This window comes from Phalangium opilio, unplaced genomic scaffold, assembly GCF_054372755.1.
Source record: "Phalangium opilio isolate 3A_F unplaced genomic scaffold, DU_Popi_V2 ptg000079l_1, whole genome shotgun sequence".
Classification (NCBI taxonomy): domain Eukaryota; kingdom Metazoa; phylum Arthropoda; class Arachnida; order Opiliones; family Phalangiidae; genus Phalangium; species Phalangium opilio.
In genome coordinates, this window is record NW_028324187.1 from 1,306,154 (window position 1) to 1,319,658 (window position 13,505).

The 13,505-nt window shown below is 37.6% G+C and overlaps 4 protein-coding genes across 8 annotated transcripts; 2 read left to right on the forward strand and 2 right to left on the reverse strand.

Moving 5' to 3' along the window:
- The first annotated feature begins 12 nt into the window (after nucleotides 1-12).
- LOC149654097 (guanine nucleotide-binding protein subunit beta-like protein 1) lies at nucleotides 13-1,349 on the forward strand. Its single transcript, XM_089845480.1, has 3 exons — nucleotides 13-326; nucleotides 395-551; nucleotides 612-1,349. Exons 1-3 carry the CDS (start codon nucleotides 186-188, stop codon nucleotides 1,283-1,285), a joined length of 972 nt encoding a protein of 323 aa, XP_089701606.1. The 5' UTR covers nucleotides 13-185; the 3' UTR covers nucleotides 1,286-1,349.
- On the reverse strand, nucleotides 1,283-6,243 carry LOC149654098 (uncharacterized). 4 transcript variants are annotated; one of them, XM_089845476.1, is made up of 9 exons: nucleotides 4,676-6,243; nucleotides 4,360-4,613; nucleotides 4,134-4,297; nucleotides 3,591-4,067; nucleotides 3,416-3,526; nucleotides 3,234-3,347; nucleotides 2,161-2,308; nucleotides 1,678-1,755; nucleotides 1,283-1,603 (listed from the first exon to the last, which is right to left on the reverse strand). In XM_089845476.1, exons 1-9 carry the CDS (start codon nucleotides 6,097-6,099, stop codon nucleotides 1,371-1,373), a joined length of 3,003 nt encoding a protein of 1,000 aa, XP_089701602.1. In that variant the 5' UTR covers nucleotides 6,100-6,243; the 3' UTR covers nucleotides 1,283-1,370. The 4 variants fall into 4 exon arrangements, with proteins under 4 accessions (XP_089701602.1, XP_089701600.1, XP_089701603.1 ...); XM_089845474.1 differs by having other exon boundaries at nucleotides 1,284-1,603; nucleotides 3,416-3,538; XM_089845478.1 differs by lacking the exons at nucleotides 1,283-1,603; nucleotides 1,678-1,755 and adding an exon at nucleotides 2,597-2,749 and having other exon boundaries at nucleotides 2,172-2,308; nucleotides 3,416-3,538.
- Nucleotides 6,244-7,303, forward strand: ND-B12 (NADH dehydrogenase [ubiquinone] 1 beta subcomplex subunit 3). The gene is made up of 3 exons (XM_089845482.1): nucleotides 6,244-6,371; nucleotides 6,489-6,645; nucleotides 7,015-7,303. The coding sequence occupies exons 2-3, from the start codon at nucleotides 6,500-6,502 to the stop codon at nucleotides 7,202-7,204; spliced, it is 336 nt and encodes a 111-aa protein (XP_089701608.1). The 5' UTR covers nucleotides 6,244-6,371; nucleotides 6,489-6,499; the 3' UTR covers nucleotides 7,205-7,303.
- Nucleotides 7,304-7,734: 431 nt separating this feature from the next.
- Nucleotides 7,735-13,291, reverse strand: LOC149654100 (ankyrin repeat and IBR domain-containing protein 1-like). Of its 2 annotated transcripts, none has more exons than XM_089845472.1 (17): nucleotides 12,626-13,291; nucleotides 12,279-12,486; nucleotides 12,150-12,206; nucleotides 11,871-11,996; nucleotides 11,633-11,804; nucleotides 11,356-11,570; nucleotides 11,206-11,294; nucleotides 10,824-11,144; nucleotides 10,669-10,757; nucleotides 10,480-10,610; nucleotides 10,189-10,410; nucleotides 9,912-10,124; nucleotides 9,618-9,845; nucleotides 8,781-9,063; nucleotides 8,604-8,727; nucleotides 8,252-8,550; nucleotides 7,735-8,159 (listed from the first exon to the last, which is right to left on the reverse strand). In XM_089845472.1, the coding sequence occupies exons 1-17, from the start codon at nucleotides 12,811-12,813 to the stop codon at nucleotides 7,912-7,914; spliced, it is 3,213 nt and encodes a 1,070-aa protein (XP_089701598.1). In that variant the 5' UTR covers nucleotides 12,814-13,291; the 3' UTR covers nucleotides 7,735-7,911. The 2 variants fall into 2 exon arrangements, with proteins under 2 accessions (XP_089701598.1, XP_089701597.1); XM_089845471.1 differs by having other exon boundaries at nucleotides 7,735-8,186; nucleotides 12,626-13,290.
- Between the last annotated feature and the right edge of the window lie 214 nt (nucleotides 13,292-13,505).

A 13,505-nucleotide genomic window follows, 5' to 3' on the forward strand; every position in this document is an offset into this window, starting at 1 on the left:
AGGGGGTCCATACTTTGGCTTGTTGGAGTGAAGTTGCGCCTAGACTCAGGACATTTGCGGATATTTTACAAATTAAATTTAAAGAGATATGGAATAAACTGTTGTACAGTCTATTAAATTTAAATAGCTAGGAAATAAGACGTTTGCAAGAATTTGCGGTTTACAATTCAGATTAAAACTGGATCATGCCTGGAAATCCACCACCAGACCCAAATTTTACGTTTAGGGGTCATGAGAGTGCAGTTACTGCATTATGTTTTAATGAAAATGAGAAAGAATTAGTTTCTGGAAGTGAAACAGGCGAAATTACGATATGGAGTTTATTGGTAAATTTGTATTTCGTCTATATATAGATGCACGTTTGTGCGGATTAGCGTTAACTTTGACTTTGTAGGACATGAGACCCAAACATAAATGGGCGTTAGAAGCTTACGGTCAACCTCATAATTCAATTCTTGAAATAATCTATCATCAAAATTTATTAATAACACAGAGCCGAAATGGCTTTGTTAACGTCTGGGAAATCGTTAATGATAAATATGTGGCTAAAGGTATAACGTCTTGTAGTTTTATACAAAAACAACCAATACAACAATATTATTTGCTTACAGAGTCGTACCCTGTTAGTACTCTCAGTTTTTGTCAAATTGATTATTACATTGACGACCTTCACTCATATCTGGCTCTTCCCAATCACAAAAACCCATCTAAAATTGATCTTTTAAACCTAAATAACAAAGAAACTGAACTTTCAATTGACTCCGGCATTGCGAAAAAATTAGGAACCATTATGTGCTACAAGTTGATTAAAAATAAGGAAGAATTTCACCTCATCTGTGGCCACGAAATTGGCAAAATCGCCTTATGGAATTTTGCAAATGGCGAACTCATCTCTGAACTAAATATTTATAACACGGAAACGGAACCCATCCTTTGTTTAGAATTTGACGGAATAAATAAGGGTGCGTGTGGTTCAATTAATAATAAACTGGTCGTTTGGCAACTGCAAGAAAATAAGCTCAACGTAACGAAAGAAGTTGAAGTACTTAACCCTACAGTTAGCGTTGTAACTGTCAGAAAAACTACAGAGACACTGAAACCAATATTATGCGCGGGTTGTAAAGATGGCAGGATTAGAATATATAGTTGGAAAACCCTTAAACCATTAGCAGTGCTTAATTTTCACACTGATGGTATTACCAGCGCAAAATTTTGTTCGAAAACTGGATTTTTAGCTGTGGGTAGTAAAGATAAGAAAATAACACTATGGTCCTTGTATACTTAAAACAACTGTTTATTAATTCAAATGTACAATGATATTATTACAAAGAAAAAATGATATTGTGGTGTTTTTTTTTTTTTTTTTTAATTTAAGTTCGAGGCAGTAAACCTAAACCTTGTAGGCAAACTTGAGCCGCCAATGCTTTGGCCTGTTTCTTATTTGGACTTGAAACCGAAGGTTGATAGTCCATCCCTTGAACTCGTACCTTAAATAAGAAATTTTTGCGATGGGCGGGTCCTCCTTCATCTAAAAGTGTGTATTCTGGTGGACCCCATTTTCGTTTGGAACATAATTCCATCAAAGCTGATACTGGATGCTTGCCTATATGATATAAAAAGCAATTTATGTCAATTTTTATAGGCCTAATTGCAAAATTGTAATTATTTGTCTTATACCCGATAAATCTTGGCGGATTTTATTTGTAACGTTAACTTTTGGCGGAGGTTTATTGCCCTCGGTTGTGGAAACGAGACCTTCAAAGTAGAAAAACCCTTATTGTATCTCCGAAAAATCTTCGTTTTTGTATAGTCTATATTGAGACAAGAAGTTATATCTAGTATCTCAGAGAGAAGGTATAAATTCGCCAGATTTCCAGCTTTATCTCCAGTCCAAACAAACGTAGGTCTGGAGTCAATCCCCGTCTCTAAATTACAACCAACATCTCATTGGTTCTTGAAAACTCACGTCAGCGCGACGACGCGAGTGACGAAAAGCACAGTCATATTTTCCGACTTAGGAGAGGCGAAATAGTCCCGACCTCCTTTTACGTCCCCCCTTGTATTTTGAAAGGGGGACTGGGACTATGGCGCGAGAATACTTAGGCATCTTATACCTTCTCTCTGAGATACTGATATAACTTCTTGATTGAGATTAAGCACCTTTTTTGTCCATTTTAATGTCAAGCATTAATGGTGTCAAAGCCCCTTCTTTATTTTTGCCCAAACCTTCGCCTGGATTCCATCCCATTTTCCGTAACAAGTTCATACCAACTCCGTCGCTAACAGGAGCGGCACTTGTCAATTGGTTCTATTTTATCACGTGATAAAATAGTTTTTGGCAATCAAAAATAATGGGCAAAGAATTTTAATTAGTTTTTGCGCTTAAGTAACAATTCATACGCAGCTCTTTTGTTTTGTATAAATTTATATATATTTCGTAAATATTGGGTAATTTGTAATTTTTAATTTTAAAAGATATAATTTTCAACCTCGGGAAAATGGGTGCAAGAACACCGAAGTACGGAATGAAAAAACTGAATTTTTTTAATTTCGTACTGTGACAATGCGCCGGTGCACTTGCCCATTTCCCCCTTACCTATCCCCATAGGGTTTTAAATTTTTTGGTTTTTAGTTTTATATAAAGTGTGTGTGCGATATCCAAGCCACATTGACAAGAGGGTAGACTGCCCAGTTGACGTAGATCAGGGTCCGTGTAGAGCAAAAAAATTTGATTCTGTTTGCTTAGTTCCTGTAATAAATTCTCTCACAGTACCTGCTGATTGGCTAAGATCTTAACAGTATTTTAAGCGTGACTTTACTCTAAGGAACAAATTGGACTTGTTCAGTAAAGTAAATTCACTCTTAAAATACTTAAAGATTAGCCGCAGGGTTATAATATGTGAAGCCAGAAGCAGTTTCACTCGCTAATTATACCAAGAATTTGACGATGATTAGTACCTAACCCCAGTAAAAACTAACACTCATAACTTGAGAGAGAATTTATTACGGACTGTTAAATACATTCGTAGCTTTACGACGACCAAGAAGGCGTCAGTTTTAAAGTCATGACCTTGAAAATGCATCAAGGTCATGATGACCCATTTACCAATCAACCTCGTAAAGTTAAAGACTTCTTTAAAACGGAAGCCTTCTTCCGTTGAGGTGGTATAAAGCCACAAATTCTATCCTCGGAAACCCCATAAATATACCCATCTTGAAATCAACTGCCATACCTTTTTGGCCCAAACAGGGGATGGACCAGATAACTCTGAGGGTGTCAGTAACCTAGTGTTGGGCGCGGCGCCAAATTGTCCCGGTTGTAATTTAGAATGGGCCCAATCCTTCATCTAAAGGTCGTATATGGAACAGTTTACTAAAGAACACTTAGGCTTTGTTGGGCGCGGTGTATAATTACTTGTTGCTGGGCTTGGAACATTTGATTTAACGCCTGGACATCTAAGGGGTTTTCTTGAAGACGACGTACCGCGTTTAGTCTCTTAGCCACGATGGACGATATATCGACTCCCTGAAACATGTTCTGATATCACTTTATAGGATTTTCGATTCTGATTGATGTTTGTAATACTTACCATTGATGGTTGTTGTTCGGGTTGAGGTTCAGGCTCTGGAGGCGGGGGAGGTGGTGGTGGTGGCGGCATAAGAATAGGTGTTGTAGACACTCCAGGTGGAGGAGGTTCGTCGAGATCCACTAATGGACCAGCCATGGGTACCAAAGATCCAGAAGCCCCCATAGTTAATGGTGGCGCTGGACCAATTGCCAGTTGAGGGGTTGGTGGAGGAAACAGTAAAGCGGCGGGAGGTGGTGGAAGTGGTATGGGTGCACTGACGATGGGTGGAGTTGGTGTTGGTGTTGGCGGGGGCATTATCGCTTTGGGTTCCTTGGAGGTCTTTTTGGACACTGTGGTTGTTGTTGAGGTTGTAGTTTCGGTTTTTTCTACTGGAACCCATTCTAACTCTTTGATTCTGTGTTGGTTGCCACTAGATACAGGGAAAATTTGACGCAACTTGGCTGTGTCTGCTGTTCTAACTGGTATTTGAACTGCATTCTATTGGGAAAGAAATTGTTACTTGTTGTCAAAATTAAGATTGGACTAGATCTTCGCAATTCTTACAGGGATATTCATTCGAATATGTGGTAATGGTTCCTTTAGTTTGAAAGGATGATTGATGAAAGGAGTGTCCCCTTCATCTTCAGATACAGCTCGACGTCTTCCTTCATCATCGCTGCTATCACTACTCATGAAGTCTTTTCCATTGACTAGGCCTTTGCAGAATTCTAAAGACAAATGTCATTTTATTCTTAATGCGTTGTTCCATTGATGGTTAAGGCAGTTTTACCAGTCAGTTCCGCGACTGATTTTCCTCCAGCTCTCAACGTGACTAATTGCTGTTGGGCTAACGCGTTTGCTGATATCCCACTTGGTAGGGTCCCTTTTTCTATCATGGATAAGACATTCTTTCTGGCTATCTCCAACAGCCGTTTCTTGTCGATTTTTTCGCGTAAGTCCAAGGAAATGCTACATTCCCTGCTCATCCTTCCTCTAGGACTTCCTCTACTGTTAAATCGTTTTCTTGTACCAGGAGAGTGGCTTCTGCAAAGCCGTGACAGCCATGTTATGTTTTTGTTCAATTTATCCTTGTGGGAGATACTTACCTATCCCTGGATGTTCTTCTATAGCCATGATGACGGTGTTCTTCAAAATATCTGTCATCCGGATCTGGATAGTTATGAGAATGGTGATGATAATGATGATGGGAACTACTTTCACTCAATCTCCGCGATGACGATTTTGATTCTGGACTTTTGCTGTCTTTTGATTTCTTTTTCTTCTTGGATTTTTTGTGCTTGTGTTTCTTCTTCTTTTTACGTTCCTCCTTGCTGGCGTCATCATCCCCTTTGAAAAAATCTGACCCTTCTTCCTCTCCATCCTCATTGTCGTCATCATCACTGTCAACAACCTCGCCTTCTTCTAGATTAAGACTATCAACTTTAGCATCACTGTCTTCCTTGGACATTGGGAGATCCAAGTTCTTCAGACTCTTGATGGATATTTTGGGTTTCGATTTTGAGGAAGTATCCTTTTTCTCAAAGACTTCATCCTTTGAGTCATCGTCCAGATTTTTATTACTTGACAGTTCTGGCAAAGAGTTTGTTTTCTCCTGTGTAACATTTTCATCGGTCATCTCGGGGATACTTCCACTATCAAGTTTGGTATCATTAGCCACTTCTTTCTGCTCTTGCTTATCTTCTGCCGTGATGGTGTTTTCCATGTCAGTCTCCTTTGACTGTGGTGATGCAATTACGTCATCTGTTGTAACCTTTTCTATCAGAGGTGTTTCTTTGGGTTCTGAAGGACATAATTTCCTTTCAGGGCTCTCATGAAAAGTTTCTTTCAGGCTTGTTTCGGTGTTTTTTGAGTGTGATTCATCTGTATGTTGAGATTTGTCTTTCAGCCCCTTTGAAGATAATGATGGTGAAATATCTTTTTCTTTACTTTTAGTCTCTGACCTAGAATCCTTAAGTTCAACCTGATCATGACAACTAACATTTGTTTCTATCATAGAATGTGGTTGTTCTTTAGCTAAAACAATTGATGAGGGCAGTTTCCTCTTGGTTTGCCCCTTTCCAGAACTGTTGTCATCCACACTTTTGTGCTTAGTTGCAATCTTCTCGCTAATATTTTCTTGTTTATGTTTTTTGCAATGATGTTTATGATCAGCGTGTTTTTCTTTAGCGTCATCCATAGAAACTTCATCTTGGCTCTTCTTACGACTTTTCCTACGTTCTTTTTCTTGCTCTTTCAAGAGTTCATACTCTAGTTTGCGTCTTTTAACATCTTGTTCCAGTAAGAACAGTTCTTCTTCATCTGGTTCCGAATCGTCATCATTGTGAGATTTCTTCCTCTTTCTCTTGTTTTTCTTATGCTTTTTATGATGGCGATGTCTCTTACCTTCACTCTGATTATCTTCAGCTATGTCCTCTGCCTCAAGTGATGCTTTTACTTTCAAATCTTTCGTGAAATAATCAGCTAAGATATCATGCACCTTCATGCCCTTTTTAATTTCACTGTTAGACATTTTTGAACTCTCTTAATTAAGTGGTTAATACTTCAAGAAAAAATAACAATTAAGCTACTTGACGTATGGTAACTGATAAACACGCACGAAACCATAGAGATACGCGCGAAACCGTACTACCAACATGTTTTTCTAACTCTAGCAGACGATGCTTTAAATGATCTTATGACCCCTATTTTTACGTGAGAAGTGTTTAGTGTTGGCGTTCGCTGTTGTACAGTACGAGACGAAGAGACACGATTTGTTTTTCTAAAATTGTTTGGGAATTTTTGGTAATATATTTCAATTTATATTTTGGATAATCTCTAGAGAAGATATATAATTAGAGTTTGAAGTTAAATCTAAGAAAATATCTTTATTACCTAGTTAGAATTGTGGGTCTCTTCTAGGGTTTAAGGTAATGGGAGGTGACGCTCATGGTCATGGACATCATGCCCCAACCTTTAAAGTCCCAGATTGGCGACAATATAAGGTGGAAGATGTACCTGAACTTGTCAAGGTCCAAAAGCACTTAGCTGCTAGGGGTTTGAAAGATCCTTGGCTAAGGTCAGTATAGCCAAAATGGTACTACCATCAGGGTGGGAAATAAGGATTGTTTTAAAACTGGACATTGGGCCAGCGACCCCCCTGACCAGGAATAAATAAACTGGCCCATGACCATTGACCAGGGCGCGTCGTCTGCTAAACTAAAGAAGTAGGTAATTAAAATAGTTGAGATAATGTCTGGACTCTGGTTACCCTTGAATTTTCTTATATGGTCCCGTGGACCACTGACCCCCCTCCGATTTAATTTTCAAACTGGTCCAGGCAATTTTTAAACTGGTCATTTGCCCTGTGCCACCGCCTTATTTCCCACGCTGACTACCATCCATAAGAAAAAAACGAAACTGATCATTCTCAAAATACAATTTTAAGGAATGAAGTCTGGCGTTACCATCCAGGTTTTGGTACACCCAATAAGAACCTTGTACAATTTTTTACAAGGGGAATGAAATGGGGTTTTGTTGCCTTTGTTGCAACAATTGTTGCCGAAAAAGCATTAGGAATTTCTTACAAACATGATGATCACGGTCATGGTGGTGATCATGGTGAAGCTCACCATTAAAGAACTTAGATATTTGTTTAAAAAGATATTAAAATAGACTCTGTATATATACTGGTTTAACTTAAATGAAATTAAATCAAACGAAATATAACAAAAAAAGGCTTTATTTTTACAAAATATCACACATAAAAAGCTACACTGTTGGGTTGTTTTTTTGTTGTATAAATGCGCCTATCACAATATGTTACGTAACATTACGTTATAAAACAGCAGGGAGGGGAGAGAAGGGATATTTCAAGTACAAGATATCGTCTTAACAAAATTATTTGATCTCTAGATACAATTTAGTAAATGTTGATCATAATTAATTAACCTTGGTGTTTAACATTTAAAACTGCATGGGGATACTTGGCACAATAGGTTCAACATCGAAGCTATACCTTAATTAAGAAACAGCCCAGCAAGAGTATAAAATGATGTAAAGTAAAATTAAGTATGAGTTAAAAAGCTAATAAATGGGAGGTGTACATCCTTATCCTATCGTGATTAAAATACTTCGTGTGTATAAGATTTTTTGGTTGAATACAAAGTTCTTACCATAGTATAACAAGTATAATTTACGTGGCTTTTACATTTTTTAAGTGTATGGCACGTTGCTAAAATATTTTGCGTGTAAAATTACATACACATGTATAAGATTGGACAGTTTTTGGGTGTTTTTATACCAATATACATAATGTCTACATTTTAAGTAAGATCATGTATGTTTAGTCGGTACCAGGTTCTGTTGTTTCATTAGATTGTATTTGCTCCTCATTTTGACCAGTTATGAACATACCTTTGGAAGTTTTGTCTAAAATGTTCGTGTTTAGATTGCGATCTTTGCAACAAACTTCGTTATTAAAGTTGGTGTTTTTCATGTAAAAGGCAATTTTTGTGGTGGTGCATGTTGTTGCGTTGTTGCTTATGGGTTCTGTATCTGAGATCTCTGATGTTTCGGAGATAGTTGTTGGCGCTGTTGCATTGAACAGTTGAAAAAGTTCTAAAAGGATTGGTTGAAAGATTTTGGGGGTTTCACCCAAAATTTCGTTTAAAGTTAAAGTTTACCTTTAGAAACATCATTGCCATCACTCATCCATTTTGCATTGGTCAAGTAATCCACACCTAATATGCTTTCATCTTCAAATGGTTCCAACTGTTGAGATGTAGAACCAGTTGTGTGATTATTATCCTCTGTTGCGCCCTGAACATCATTCTCTATTTCGCAATCGAACTGAATGTTGTCATTGGAACTTCGTTGAGGTTGATCATGTTCAATGTCTATAGTAAGCATGTTCTTTATTGGAGAAGATCCACTCGCTTCCGCACCACCACCACAAACTTCAGGGTCACTTTCATGAGTTGCACTGTGAATGAAATGTTAATTATACGAAGTAACTCCTTAAAACCCACAACCTACTTCTCAACAGTTAGCTTATCCAACTGTCTCATGTCCTCAATCAACTGAAGCCTGGACATTTCCAAAGCAATTAACATATCCATGGAACAATCAATTTCGAACTCTGGTTTATCCTTTTCTGAAACTGAAAGAAACTTTCATTTGATTTCTCCGTCAAATCTTTGCGAGTCGCCTTACCAGGTAGACCAAGTTTGTCATGTTGGTGACATCTTAAAGAACAATATTCGTGGATATCCAAGGTTCTTGGGTTTCTTGCTCTTGGTCTTTTGCAACCTTCGCGCGAACAAACGCCGAGTATTTTGACTAAGGTCTGACTCGAAGCTGGATCTTCGTCACTGTCATAATCAGGCCAGTCAAAGATGGCTGGCAAATTGGTATGTCTACCTTGGGCATCTTTTACCCAAGGGTCATTTGGATCCATATCTTGCAAGGACGCCATTATGGCTTGCGTTAATTGTTCCTGTTCGCGATTGTTTGGATGTAAAAAACTCGGAAAATTTAACGCGGGTTCAGTGTTGCCAATATTTGAAAGTGGATTTTCCCACTTCCATTTGAAAAATTTCCCACATTTCCCACACCCCCTTTTTAGCCCCGCCCCCAGCTAAAATATGGTGGAAACGTTACAGTCATATTTATCTGTACTATTTTTTCCTACTAGGTTTAATATGGAATATCACTGCGCATGGCTTTGACAATATGTACAAATGCACCAAAACGCTATAAAGCTTTAAAATTCTCAAAATATACTACTTTTTTTCCAGCGCCAAATTTAAAATCACCGAATTTATTTCGAAATATCGCTTCCAATTATTTAACCGAGCAAAATTTTCGAAAATTCAATAATTTTAACTGCATAGTCTACACTATTAACACTTAAACACGAAAATTCCCACATTTGACCAATTTTGGAAAAAAATTACCTTTTTCCGACAGAGCCTAAAACCTTACCAAAATTTCCCACGATGTGGGAAATTTCCCACACATTGGCAACACTGCGCGGGTTGTTATACTTACATCCTCAACTGGGTCCATGCCCAACACTCCAGGATATCTCCGTTTGCGGTTTTTGCGAAGACTAGGGGGAGTTTCTGGAGGTACCAGACCTTTGGACACAGCCGTCACAAATTCGTGTCTTTTTCTCCTGACTAAGATAGCTCCTTGAATTATTTTTGATTTGGGACTACGCAGATATTGCCTGGCAACCATTTCTGATAGGCTTTCTGTTGCCTCTTCTAAATCGTTCTGCAGTAAAAGAAATATGATGTACTATTTTAACCACTTTCATATTTGTGCCAGAGTTAACCGAACCTGCATAAATTCAAAGATGGTTTTGTTATAACCATTATCTTCAAGATAGTAACCATACACGTAAGATCCGCAAAGGACTCTCCTTGCTCTGAGTAATTCCTTAATGGCGTCCTCCAAAAACTGAGCTTCAGAGTCTGAGAATTGGTTCTCTCTCGTGGGAGATGCTAGTGTTTTGATTTTTTGTTTTGATAATGCAACTAACGGATCTTCAAGCTACAATCGTGGTTAGTTAATGAATCATTAGCCCATGATGATTTACCATCATTGAACCAAGTACCTTGTAGCTATTTTCATGGTTTTTAAACCGAGTATAAAAATGTATGAAACGTTTCAAATCCTGCATTTCTTTGTTCTTGACTTCAGCCTCGCTTATAAGTAACCTAGTTCTCTCCTCAAGTTTTTGAACTGAGCTATAGCGATTGCATCGAAAATACCCGCCAGTTGAGGAACTATGTACCTTCCAACTTTCCAAACACACCCAACAAAAATCGGATTTACACTGCGTTATCAAAATAGTTAAAATGTTTTGCAACTGAACTTCAGAAAAAAATGATTATTATAACGGTACTTTAGAACATTTCATGTGGTTGCATCCATCATTTTTCTGAATGGGCGATTTACAATTTGGACATGGTTTGGAGTTAGTAACTAACCAAAGGCAATTGGCCGCGTCTTCAGTTTTATTACAAGTACTTCGTACTGTGGTCATTTTTAACATAATTAAGAGTTGCCACGTAAGTCAAGACGCAAAACTTACAATCTTCAGGTCTAATTTCCGAGATCTTAGCAATCCATTGTCTCCAAGCATCGCAACCAACTGGCGCGTGAGCTTCCCCTAAACATTCCCTGAACGTATGATAAAAACAATCCTGTTTATTCTAAGACAGTTTTGAAATAGTTCTGTTTTTCTACCAGCAAAAGTAGTGTCCATTTCCACAATCAACAGCGTGGGAAACTGGCGCGGGTGGTAGGCAATTAGGTATATCAATAAGTTCTTCCGGGTTTGCATCCGCGTCCGGTAGTTTTACAGCTCGACTGCAACCCGGGAATGGGCACCATTTAATATTGGGGTTGCTTTCAACAAATGCTTCAATATCAAACTCCAAATATCTTCGGACCATCTCTGGCGAAACTATTTTTTCGATTATGTCAATAGGGACTAGTTGCTGGCATTCGAAACTAGGGCATAAAATACTGTGGGCTTCACCATCCTGAATTTTGACGCATAAGTAACTGTAAAATTTTAAAATGAAGATTTATTTTGCCAGAGAGAGTTCTGGTATTATAGTCTTGCCTTCCCCAACAGGATTGGCAAAATTGATGTCCACAAGGTACAATGATGGGTTCTTCGTTTGCAGAAATATTGCCAACGCATATTTCGCACTGCAATTATAGTTCGCGAGTTTTAGTGGATATTTATGCGCATTTTTAAAGCATTAAGTACCATAATCTCTGATTTTTTGACCAATGGTACATGTACTGGGCTATTAAGAGTTTCTCGCTGATACTCCATTTGCAATTTGCTACAACTGAGCTGCAAAGCGCAAGCATCAGTGCACTTATTTTGCAAGGCACTAGATGGTGGTTGGACACCCGCTTTTTGACAACATAGGATAGGATCAGACATCCATGACTCTAAGAGACTTTCGCGAGACCATTCTATGGGTACATTAGCTAATTAAGTTAAACAATATGAGGGAAGATAGGGACAAGTTGTCAACCATGATTTCGAAGTAATGCTTCAGCCGTAAAAAGAGGAATGAGTAGCATATCAGAAGTTTCGACTAGAAGGTGGTCTTTGGCTTCTTGTAGGTCTTGGGGACGTAAACCACTGTTTTCCTCCAAGTTTTCTATGACTAAGTCTATGTCATTTGGATCACTGCATGGTTCAGGCTATAAAGCCATCGTTTTTAGAGAAATCTATACATATAAACCTGCGCATAGTGACCATGCACTTACTGAAAACACCATATTTGATTCTAAAAATTGGGCTATATCTTTATGACCATTTCTATCAGCGAAATCACAAGCAGTTTCGTGATTGTTGTTCTCAACAAATAATGGTGCGTTGTTTCTGACCAAAACCTTAGATGGTTAATTGGGATTTATTTTAGAAAACGTGATAGTTTGGGGAATAATTGACAATTGTTCAAAAGACAAATTTCATGAAAAACTTGTACTTCTTTTCGAACAACAGGTTTTTCATGAAAATTGTGTTTGAAACCACTATTTAACAACCTCAACACAACTTCTAAGACCCGAGGCCGCTGCATAATGTAGAGCAGTATTTCCATACTTTATTGTGAAACAAAACAATTTTTACTATAAATAAAATCCATCGTGTAAGAACTAGTTTTAACGTCGAACCTCATCTTTAAACCCTAAGTCAACTCTTTCGCGACCATTCTCCTTGTCAACATTGCCCCTCCAATTAAGTATGAGTTGTACGCATTCAGCTCTTCTCTCTCTAGTTGATGGACTTCTGGCAATATGGCCCTGGCACGCAAGATGCAAAACTGTGGCTTTGTTCGCGTTCAATTTGTTGGGATTACCAGACATTTCATTTAAAAATATTCTGAAAATTTACATTAAAAATTCATTTTGTTGGAGTAGAGCGTGTTTACGCTGTCATTTGTGTTTAAAAACTTTAGAGGCGGATTACAAAATGAAACCAAAACTCTGAACATGATGAATGAAAGTCACAAATATCTTACTTTAACAGTGGTTTCATGGCATGTTTAGCAACTAGATGTAACGGTGAGCTATTACCGAAGGCATCACCGTAGGAGCAATTTGGATCTAGAGATTTTCTCAGCTCATTTGAGTTTTGAAATACTTGCAAAGCGGCAAACTCGTCACCATTTATTAGATGGTTACGAAATTTACTCGAAGCTGTTCCCATTTTTTGAAGAAGTACAATGCTAAATTTAATTATTGATGTTCATCTATTTGTATACTAATATAGTCATATAGTATCAGTTGCTTTGTTATAACTTGAGCTAAAAACGACGTAGCTAAAGCACCAATTTGGCAAGGAATGAAAAACAACATAATTTAGTTTTACTGTCTTTATCTTATCATTTTGAACCCGCGTCAAATTTTCGAATTTCATATATTTATACAAATGTCAAAATAAAACCATAGCTACAGCTGTCAGAATATGTTTTGCATTCAAGTACACTGATAACTCTCATTTCCATATTTTTAGAATGATTTAAAAAGTCACGCGACTACATTAATAATTTCAAGGAAACAATTTCCTTTATATTTTTCTGCTTAGAACATAATAAGTAACTTAATTAGTGGTGATGCAAGCTAATATTGACGTAAACAAATTCATTCTTTTTACGGAAAATCACCCCTTTGAATTATTGGAAATGGAATCTTCCAATGTTTCTAAAGATTGCCCTTGTGACGCACGTGACTGGAAAAATCGCACATATTGGCGTGTTTTTTGTTGTTTTCCCCGCCATATTGGAAATTATAATGAAAAATGGCGTTTTAAAATGTTAAATTTTATTATTTTAACATTCGCAGTCTACTGAATTTTATTTTAATGCTCATTAAGCATATATTTATTTGTTTGAAAGTTTC

Coding starts and splice junctions, on each gene's coding strand:
- LOC149654097 (XM_089845480.1), top strand. CDS start 186: ATGCCTGGAAATCCACCACCAGACCCAAATTTTACGTTTAGGGGTCAT. Junction 327..394: donor TTACGATATGGAGTTTATTG/GTAAATTTGTAT, acceptor TTGACTTTGTAG/GACATGAGACCCAAACATAA. Junction 552..611: donor TGATAAATATGTGGCTAAAG/GTATAACGTCTT, acceptor ATTTGCTTACAG/AGTCGTACCCTGTTAGTACT.
- LOC149654098 (XM_089845474.1), bottom strand. CDS start 6,099: ATGTCTAACAGTGAAATTAAAAAGGGCATGAAGGTGCATGATATCTTA. Junction 4,614..4,675: donor AGAAGAACATCCAGGGATAG/GTAAGTATCTCC, acceptor ACGGCTTTGCAG/AAGCCACTCTCCTGGTACAA. Junction 2,309..3,233: donor CCCCTGTTTGGGCCAAAAAG/GTATGGCAGTTG, acceptor GTGATAAAATAG/AACCAATTGACAAGTGCCGC.
- ND-B12 (XM_089845482.1), top strand. CDS start 6,500: ATGGGAGGTGACGCTCATGGTCATGGACATCATGCCCCAACCTTTAAA. Junction 6,646..7,014: donor TTGAAAGATCCTTGGCTAAG/GTCAGTATAGCC, acceptor TACAATTTTAAG/GAATGAAGTCTGGCGTTACC.
- LOC149654100 (XM_089845471.1), bottom strand. CDS start 12,813: ATGGGAACAGCTTCGAGTAAATTTCGTAACCATCTAATAAATGGTGAC. Junction 8,728..8,780: donor TGACAAACTTGGTCTACCTG/GTAAGGCGACTC, acceptor AGTTTCTTTCAG/TTTCAGAAAAGGATAAACCA. Junction 8,187..8,251: donor TGGCAATGATGTTTCTAAAG/GTAAACTTTAAC, acceptor CAATCCTTTTAG/AACTTTTTCAACTGTTCAAT.